The sequence below is a fragment of the Syngnathus floridae genome, chromosome 16 (genome assembly GCF_059516105.1).
Source record: "Syngnathus floridae isolate MCC-2025c chromosome 16, RoL_Sflo_1.0, whole genome shotgun sequence".
In the NCBI taxonomy this organism is placed as follows: Eukaryota; Metazoa; Chordata; class Actinopteri; order Syngnathiformes; family Syngnathidae; genus Syngnathus; species Syngnathus floridae.
In genome coordinates this window covers 7957460-7967466 of record NC_142428.1, presented here as the reverse complement: position 1 = coordinate 7967466, position 10007 = coordinate 7957460, and the positions used below count along the sequence as shown (strand labels likewise).

At 40.5% G+C, this 10007-nt stretch overlaps 2 protein-coding genes across 4 annotated transcripts; both read right to left on the bottom strand.

Moving 5' to 3' along the window:
• Positions 1–181: 181 nt before the first annotated feature.
• On the bottom strand, positions 182–4330 carry tmem39b (transmembrane protein 39B). Of its 2 annotated transcripts, none has more exons than XM_088400934.1 (9): positions 4141–4330; positions 3441–3623; positions 3149–3368; positions 2952–3035; positions 2649–2803; positions 1370–1703; positions 980–1167; positions 765–885; positions 182–537 (listed from the first exon to the last, which is right to left on the bottom strand). In XM_088400934.1, the coding sequence occupies exons 2-9, from the start codon at positions 3569–3571 to the stop codon at positions 304–306; spliced, it is 1467 nt and encodes a 488-aa protein (XP_088257060.1). In that variant the 5' UTR covers positions 3572–3623; positions 4141–4330; the 3' UTR covers positions 182–303. The 2 variants fall into 2 exon arrangements, with proteins under 2 accessions (XP_088257060.1, XP_088257061.1); XM_088400935.1 differs by lacking the exon at positions 4141–4330 and adding an exon at positions 3812–3938.
• A 591-nt stretch (positions 4331–4921) lies between these two features.
• khdrbs1a (KH domain containing, RNA binding, signal transduction associated 1a) lies at positions 4922–9502 on the bottom strand. Of its 2 annotated transcripts, XM_088400937.1 has the most exons (11): positions 9106–9502; positions 8550–8677; positions 8180–8296; positions 7944–8090; positions 7745–7869; positions 7419–7674; positions 7227–7303; positions 7091–7152; positions 6836–7008; positions 5215–5277; positions 4922–5144 (listed from the first exon to the last, which is right to left on the bottom strand). In XM_088400937.1, the coding sequence occupies exons 1-9, from the start codon at positions 9194–9196 to the stop codon at positions 6899–6901; spliced, it is 1113 nt and encodes a 370-aa protein (XP_088257063.1). In that variant the 5' UTR covers positions 9197–9502; the 3' UTR covers positions 4922–5144; positions 5215–5277; positions 6836–6898. The 2 variants fall into 2 exon arrangements, with proteins under 2 accessions (XP_088257063.1, XP_088257062.1); XM_088400936.1 differs by having other exon boundaries at positions 5215–7008.
• Positions 9503–10007: the final 505 nt, after the last annotated feature.

Here is a 10007-nt window from a genome sequence, read left to right as displayed (position 1 = left end):
CGTGGACGCCCTTATTTCCTTGACCTCGTTATGTGAAAACAGAAAATTGGGGGTAAAACTACCTTAATATCTCAAATTTATAAAGAAATATTTAACTGCAGAAACTGATGGTATCCAGGGTGGCAAAAATGTTAGGACAAAAAATCTTCAAGGTCAAAAAACATTTACAACCAGACACATCTTAAGTAATACAAAAATATCTCCTTTTTATTATGACAGATCAGAACAAAAGCATGACACAAAATGCAATTTGTAGAAAAAATACAGACCTCTTGAGCATCTTTGTCTTGAACGCACAGTAATTTAACTGACTTTCTGCTCTGATGGACTGTTTGAGTAGGAGTACGCTTTACCTAAGACAATTCGGTCTCTCAGTAGCTTGAAGAAGGCATAATAGTTACTGAAGAGGATCAGTGCCAGCGATATGGTCTGATGCCACTTGTCGGAGCATATCAACGAGTAGAGCTGGTAAAAAATCATGGTGCCTTCCAGGATGATGAGGATGTTCAATATTCGTAGGGGCTTGTTGAAAAAGAACTGCAGGTGGAAAAGATGAAATCAGTCAGTTGTGAGGAATTAATTTTAATTCCATGCCCATGCTGGGAACTCTTGAATATTGATGACTAGCACACTATACTCAGCGTGTACTTGCCACTTTGCTGATGGGGCTAATTTGGCTAATCATCATGTATTTATCTTGATAGTGAATTTCAACTGGTAGTGGCAATAAAACAGCACCAGGCATTTTTATCTGTATTACTCACATAGAAACGATAATGTGACACATCTGATGGTACTGCGACGTTGTAGTGTCCCATCGCTTTGTAGACGTTCTTATTATGTTTGACCAGGACCCCCTGTGGCCACATGTATTCTTCCGTCCACCTGAGAGCAAACAACAGAGGCGATATTTCAAATTGTTCTCAATTGGCCTTATCTGAGTTGCCTCTGCACTTCTGAACTGTTGAGTGTTACGTACATGTGCTGGAGGACATTGGAGCAGAGGGACGGGTCGACTTTCTGCCAGCAGCCCAGGTGAGCTGCAGCTTTGTGGAGCAGGTCGCAGTAGCGAGGTGGCAAAATGTGTCTCATGAGGATGACCGACGTGCTGACAGACACCAGGATGAATAGCTCGCAAGACCAGCGTTTGTCTACATATTGTGTGCTCTAAACAGGAAACCAAAACAAAGGAGAAAAAAAAATCCATGAGGTGTGGCTTAATCCTCTGGTAACCAAGACAGTGATTCTATGAGTGGGGCTCTCTCTAGTGGTGCGTCAAAGAAAAACAGCAGGTTTAAACATTTTTTCTTACATTTAACATTTGTCAGGTGCAGGGGGGAGTATTTTTCATTATATTCTAATATCTCACCTTGACAAACCAGACGGGAACAAAGGCCACATAGTAAGCACTCAGCATGGAGCTGAGCAGCATCTCCTTCATTCTACAGTTAAAATCCATTTTGAGGAACTCCACCTCTTTGCGAATCAAGTCTGGAGAAAGGCAGCAGGCATGAGTTGGCAAAACCTGGACGCCGTACAGCTGACTGGTGTGCTGCTTCCAGGTTTCCTTGAGCACCGTCAGATAGTCCCGCCCTCGGCCTACGCCGCCAAGCTCCTTGGAGCCGATGCTGGCGATGGGGGAGAGGGCACCTATACGACGCAAGTCGCAGCTCAACCGGACAAATGGAATATACATCCCGAATCTGTGGTAGAGAAGATGCACAAGAATAGTTTTTAGGGTTGTACAATAAACAATTACCATGGGTTAAGTGGGCAGCTAAAACCCAATGACTCCAATCAGGACCAATATATTAATTGAATAAATTGTTTCCCTCCAAAAATGGAACACTCATCCTAATGTTCCCTTTTATTTACATTTAATATTTAAATTCATATGCGAGAGAGAGAGAGAGAGAGAGAGAGAGAGAGAGAGAGAGAGAGAGAGAGAGAGAGAGAGAGAGAGAGCGAGAGAGAGAGAGAGAGAGAGAGATGCTATTATTCTAAGCAAACCAGTTACACATTCTTCAGTGGAAATAAAAAATGATGGTTAAGTGTTCTCCACATTATTGTGTAAGGTGACATTTTACTCATGAACAAAATTGTTTTAACAAGGGCAACTAATGTGCTTAGAATTGAATGTATGAAATGTAAACGGTGCGGCGGGGAAAAATGTCAAAAAATGAAATGATAATAATAATTTAATAATAATACTTTTTAATCATTCCAAATTGAGCCTATGAGACAGGTAATAGTCAATGAAAATTAACTTTCAAACTTTTAATTGTCCCAGTGTTAAAAATGTGTAAAAAAAAAAAAAAACTGAGGCATTGCGTCTTATCAGCAGAGGTAATGACGTTGTAAATGTAATGTGATAGAGATAAGAAGAACAATCAGCAACGTGAAAAAACAAGTATTTGGATGGCAAACAAGAACTGCTTATTAAAAACAACAAAAGGATTGCAGTTGCTCCTTCGGCTACATATCTGGTGACATAACTAGCCCTTGATTTAGGAAGAGCACATTGGTAATCAAATAAACTCAGGGTGGTGTGGGGACAAATACCAGGTCAACTATGTCAAAGTGTCCATGCGTACTCGGTAGCTCAAGGTCCAAAGTTCCCTGAACCAAGTAGACATGATGGTACTCACGGGTAGCAAAGGAAGAGCAGGCTTAGCACAGAGTAAGTTCTGAAGAGATAAATGAGGGAGCGGCACAGACTCCAGCCTGTTAGCGTTAGCACAGCAAACCTCGCCGTCACTAAGAAGATGGAATGAGGAAATGAGAGCTTCCCACTCTGTGATGCCTGCAAGAGGACATGAAGTTTCTATCACATTATGTATCAAAGTCAAACAGTAACAAGAGAATTGCTCAAATTCCAACATCAGTTATCATTTTATTTTAGACCCTCCCCAAATGCAGCGTTAAATAAGGGAGAAAATAAATGTTCTCACCTCTTTGACAATTGCTCCGATTAACCTCCTAGCCAGAATGATGACTATGAACACGAGCATGTTATAATCAATCAGGTGGAAGTTCTGTAAAACAACATGCAGTTCTTGATTATCAGTTTCATTTGTACATTTCATTCTTTTTGATTTAACAAGCATGAGAATCAAAATAATATCCACATCGCTGTTCAGGTACTCACCAGTGAAGTGTGTGAGGGAGGATGTGATGGCGGGTACCACCACACAGTCTTGTAGATGTTGACATAGTGGACAAAGAGGGCAATGAGGTGGCAGAAGAAAAGATGGAGCTCAAACAGGACATTGTGATCGCCAGGCAACTCAGGGATCTTGCAGTGTTTCAAGGGCACGACAGTCTGCGCAGCCAATGGAGGGCTAGACATGCAAGCTCCCGTACCACTCCTGCAAGTGGGGGATAAATGGATTAGACTCCTGACGCTTTTTTACATATTGCAACCGAAGGATTCAAACAACCTTGTGCGAGATCGAACCCCGGTAACAGGGGAGCTGGTGGAGTGGTTGCCATTGCTTACTGAGCCTGGTTCACTGCCAAGTGGGGGTCTGCAGTAAGTCGTGCGGTTGGCCCCTCGCCTTCCACCTGCCATGACACACACCAACAGCTCACTCCTAAAAGGGATCCTCTCCTTTCTATGAGACCTGTTTAGAGAAGGGGGAAAGTGTCAAAACAACCAGAGTAACACCTATGGAATGATGCTAAATAAGTAGCTGACGTCAGCATGCAAGTAGCACATTAGGAATCGTATTTTGCTCGAAGGTGTGGTCTAAACAAGCACAAGCAATCAATCGCTATTACGGAAATACACGTTCACAATATAGTAACTCACTCTGCAGTCAAATTGTAACTCTAATAAATTCAATTATTACAAACTTGTATAGTAATTCGCACTTGCTGCACAGTCATCCCTTAGAATTTCACGAAGTGAGCTACGTCACAAAGCCGTTGTACAACATGAGCCTGCAAACATAATCATCTAAGCCATAAGACAAAAGCTGCAAGAAAGTGGGGGATTGTACAATGACGAATGGGCCCGGAGGGTCTTTCCGCCAAGCACCATGCTTGATTAAATACAAAGATCGAAGGCCTAAGCTAAGAGTTCATGAAGCGAGCTAACGAGCATTCAGCTAGGATATATTGAAAAAGATGAAAGCCTACCAGCACACTGATCGTCAAATAATGTTTCGCAGCATCAATTTCCAATTAAAAACAATAAAATTTAAGAAGATCTATTGAGACACTGGCATGTTTTTTATTGGAATCACCAAAGGCGTTCATTGTTGTTGTACAAGCGCTGATAGACGGCAGCGCAGATGTTAGCAACCAAGGGGGCGGAGTCTCAGTTAAAGAAACAGTGCCAACGTCACAACGCTACACTTCAAGGCCAGAACGTCAGCTTCAAAGCTCTAAGGTGGTTGGATGATATTGAATGTTCATATTAGAGAAAAAAAAATAAAAATAAATATATTTTCAAAACACTATGGGTGGAGACATGTTGAAAACATGCAGCGGGCTACTGACGCCCCCGTGCCAAAGTTTGCACACCACTTGACTACCCAATGTTTTGCAGTTGACTACCAGTACAGCACATCCTGCCTCATTTTTATGACAAAATATGGATGGACAATTAGTTATCCTTTATAAGACTAATTTACTTATATTGTGACCTGGAGGTTCATGGGCCAGAGCAACTTTTCAATTGTGAAATCCCAGTGCATCTGGTGTGATCTTAAACTGCCACAAAAGGTCAAACTTATATCAAAAATGATAATACAACTTCCTCATAAGTATCAATAAGGGATTAAATGAATTCTAATGGTTTTCAAGTTGAGACATTAAGTTACATTGTAAAATTGCTTACATTGTATTTTGGTTATCTGTAGACTAAAGGAAGTATTTATCTCTTGGCAACCATCAAAAATGTGCGATAAGTCAATGATGCATTAATTCCAATAAATATATTTTATTTAAGTCAACATTAACATTGCAAGTTTAGACAGAACTGGGTAAAAAACGTTATATATTAAAAAAATCCTCATAGAGGAAAGATGACTTGTCTCCTCAGAAAACATTCTGCAAAGCGAAGTGCGGGTTGAGTGACGACAAAGCAGCCTTGACTGCTACAAAGTTTCTCCCTCCTTCCAAAAGGACACTTGAATGACCTGGGTAAAAAACAGAGGAAATTTTAGTTTCTTTGACGCAAGATGCAATAAAAATGTTTTTTTCACCAACCGTGATTGCGCAGGGATCTTGGAAGCAGTTTTGTCTCCAGCATTGAGACATGTCACTTAACACCTAAAAAGAAAGCCAAAATGAGCTCTTAGCAGCACAAATACGCACATTGAACATGCATTCGTACACTCACACGGGCAAGCATGCAAATCTAACATGAGCTAAAGATTTAAGCAACTCAAACATGTTTTATTTTTTTCATTATTGGGATATTACTATCACAAGTATTGTTAGGTGATATATTATGAAATGAATTTTCATTCATCACCAATCTCCCAAAATTGTCAAGGTATTGCATTAAGTTACGACTTATTTTTATTTGAGCAAGAGTTGCATCACAATTTCTGATCTATTTTTGTACGGCTTATTTTGCTCGGAATAGCTGATACCATTTTGCACTTTTTTTTTTTTTAAATTACCTTATACTTGGTCACAAAATAAAACAAAAATCTAATAGATGAGAGTTGGTTAGTTTTACCTTCATGTGGCGATCTTTTGGCTTTTAGAATCCTCCCCTCAGCGATTTTTGTCTTTTATAAAAAAGCAGCCAGCATGACTTTGCTTCAAAGTCAAGACCCCTGCAAGCTTGGTTTGAAATATTGTTGTTACTTCAAGTGGCTGACGCCTTATAGGATTGCAGATACACTAAAGGTTGACGACAATGCATATTCAAGCAGGAGATCATCAAGTCCAACTTCTATTTGGCAGACCGTACCTCGTGGAATGATGAACTTTATTATTGTAAGTGACATTACAAGTATAGTTTAGGAAATTTGGAAAAACAATACTTATTTCAAAGTCCATACACTGTTTTGTTTTGCTTTAAAGAAAAATCTTACTGACAGTACACAGGTAGCTTGTTCAGCGTCAAATACATTTTTACATGTTCACCAACGGAAATCTTTTTTTTTTTGGTACAAACAAAGGCAAAATACCACTTTTAAATCAAGTTTAAACTCAAAACTAGAAACTTTATTAAAACAACGCAATGCAGAAAGACATTTGGATAAACGCGTTTAGAATTCTATTTAGCCAAACGTACACAATTAAGCATTTTTTTTTCTTTTTTTACGTGTCTTACAATATACACAGTTGTCCTACAGTTATGTACAAACTATTGAGAAGGCTGCAGCCACCTGGCACACACATTGAAAATTGGTTGGCTTTCAGTATTTTTGAGAGTTAATTGTAACAAATCATATTATCAAGCATATTTTTTCTCTTTTGTTGTATTTTAGTACCATAAGGTTTGATTGACCTATTAGAAGACAAAAACTCTTATATAAGATTCGTGTTGGACCATAAAACAATTTTTTTGAGACTGCAAATTAACTATGCTCTTTTGTCCCGTTTGTAAGAACTAAATATGGAAGCTAGATTTCTTTCGCCACGATAATTTTGTTATGATACAATTAAAACATAACCAGTAAATATTGCTAAAATATGAATGCCTCGGAGGTTTGTCACGATGGAACCGCCAACTACTAATTTTAACTAGGTTACTAGGAAACCACACTTTTTACTCGCGGAAAATTGAACACGTGCAACAAAATCTGTGCTAAAAATGAGAAACTATTAAAAGTAAACCATAAAAAGAGAAGGGAAAAACCATGGAAATTACTTTTGAAACGTTAAGTGTTACAATCGAAGGCAGTTGCCGTGGCAACCCTCTACCGGTAGCTGTTCAGAATCTTCCGTAGGGATGCTCTCGATAGGCTCCTTTAGCCTGCCTCGCCGGAGCAGCCTTGCCTCCGGCTGCAGAGGCGGCCCATGTGCCCTCCCAGTCCTCCTGAGCTAATTGGGTGGGACATTAAGACAAAAAAAAATACATTCATCTATCTTTCAAATATGGACATAAATAGCATTGAATACTTACAATATTGCTCATAGGCGGCTTCCTGGGGCTCTCCATGACCGTAGTCATAATACTCAGTATCCCTGTAAAGAGATTTCATATGTAAGTATATTGTGCTGAAATGTAATGGCAAGTTCTTGTTATAATATTCACTTACGTGGGTAAAGGTTGTTGGCTATAATAATTTTCATATCCCTCATAGGCTGCCTCTGCATATGAATCCTCATAAGCAGGCTGGAAGGAAGATAAATCACTGAGTACATTATCTTGGCAAAAAGATGTCAAGACGTGTGTTTGATAAACCATTTATTGAGATGTCTAAATAAGAACGCTATGTTTAATAGCTTACATAGTCTTCATAGGACTCAGGTTTGGCTTGGGAGCCCGACGGGGGGACTTGCTGGTGTGAAAGGGCAGCGGCGGGGAGCATCCTCGGTGCCCCGGTAGCGGAGGGTCTGGACCGTGAGGCGGAACCTCCTCGAGTGGGAGTCGTGGGTCCACCTCTACCGGCTGGCCCGCCTCGAGAATTGCCCCGGCTTACTCCTCCACGTGGGCCGCCACCGCGCATGGCCCCACGAGGACCACCGCGGGGAAGTCCACGCCCTCTGTGGAAACCAGACGATACGTTGGCACTTTTTTGCCCCAAAGGAACATCACTAGTTACATCAGTTTTACCTCGGCCCGGGACCTGGTGGTACACCTCGGCCTCTTCCCATAGGCCCGCCACGTCCCCTGGCTGAACCGTCGTGAGAGCCATTCAGGAAATGGGGGTCCATATATGGGTCATACTCACCAGGTTCCTACAAAAAAATATATTGTCAAAGCATTGACAATATCAAAGTAAAATAGTGTTGTAAAAATATGAGTGACTTACTGGGATCAGGAACTTTTTGACCTCATCCATCGCATGAGCCATGCGAAGGTAGGCGTCTGGGATGGGCGCCATCACTTCAATGAAAACGTGCAACTCCAATGCAAGGTGAGCATACTTTGCTTCACCACCATTACGTAGCGCTTCCTCCTAATAGGACAATTCAAACTCTAGTACAACTAAAGACAAAGGGCAAATCATGCATTATAGAATTGAGAACATCTAAATTACGTGCATACCTTAGTCTTATCCCTCATGGAACCTTTTCCCAAAACTGAAATTTTTGCACCAGTTTCCTCTTGGAGCCTCTTGATGGTACTACCCTGTGGCCCCAATAGCTTGCCGACAAAGTTGACCTTTTAAAATTAAACAGAAACAATTTCGCACAGTGTCTTTCCTGGGGACCTTTAGTTAAGTAGCAAAACCGGCTGGTTTGCTCATGCAAAAATCAGCTTAGACTCATGAACTTATTTCGAGTCATTTAAGATGAGCACAATGCAGAAACCTCTACTAATTACTATCCTTCATTAACCCAAAACCAAATCTGTTTTGCTATAATCAAACAATAGGAGTGCAGAATTGCAGCATTTTATTTTACAATTGACTTACCCTGGGATACTGCTTGGATGGTATAAGTACACGCTCTTTGAGCTGCAGAGTTTTTGTAGCAAAGAGGTCCAAGTATTTCTCTTTGTCTTGTTCTTTCTTAGGTTCACCTTTTTGGATCCTGTCAATCTCTGCAGAAGGTGAGTAATGAATAAAAAAAACAGGACACAAGGATGTGCAACGACTCAATGTTAGCACAACGGGGGCACACTCAATGGGAAACATGAACAGTGACAATAAAGATAGTTTGCCAAAGGAGATCCAGGTTACGATTGTTAATATTAATATGGTACAAATGATACTCCAAACCTTTTGCATCAAATGGGCGATGACATTCACGCTAAGAATTGGCGGTAACACACAACTAAAATAACCACAACCAAGTCAAGAAGCTAGTAGTCAATCAGGAATATATTCAGAAATCAGAATGCAATCATGGATGATTCACGTGGACATCACGTGTTTAATACGCTAATGTTTTGGATGAACGCATTGCAATGCTTTTCAATGATTCAAAAAACGGGCCGTGGGTTGCTCATCACCAGACGAATCAACTTACCAGCAGAAATAAGCTTCATGGCGTGGGTGAAAGATGAATCCAAGCTGTCCTTCTCGGCCAGGAGCTCCGGTAGGTATTTTGTGTCTTCCATTTTGCTTTCCTCGTAACCAGGTCTCAACACGATGGCGGACTTCAATTGGCCTCTTTGTTAGCTCTTGCTAAGCTCAAACCTCGCTAACGCCACTGGATGGAACAAACGCAGCGTCGCTCGCCGTGCTGAGGCTTCGTGCAACTCAAGTCAGCAGCAAAAAAGCGAACAATAGTCCTCGTGATCAACAGCGTCGTGATAATTTAGTCCAGTGGAGGTTCGGTGGCGGTGATGTTACCTTCCGTCAACGGACAATGGGGAGATGGCGCAGCTGCATATGAACGAGAGGGGAAAGAGAGTCACCCGCCGGAAATGACGTACTAATCACCAATCAAAAAGGTCAAACCCTTGTAATTAAATAATAAATAAATACAATAAATAAAGCCGATAAAGGTAATCATTATCCTGCACAAGTAAAAAAAAAAAAGTACAATCTGAAATGTAGTTAAAGTCAGACATATCTAAGTTTCAAGTCTATTGATAAATCCAATCGACAAGGTATTTTGCAATTATATAGAATTAGAAAAGAATATTTTAATACATTGTTTTACATACAGCACTTGCAGCTGTTGCTTAAGTGCTCTAGAAACAGAGATTACGTGGCATGAAAAAATGCACACAAAATTATTTACTTACATTAGCTCAGACTATGAAAAAATACATACCATATGCCACAATGACATGGATTTGCTAACGAGCTTAAAATAAAAGAAAAAAAGGGGGAAGAATATCATGTTTCTCAGAATCCGATAGGTATCTATCACTTTTTGGGAGTAACATTATTGTGTCATCAGAAGTATCCAAAGAACACTGC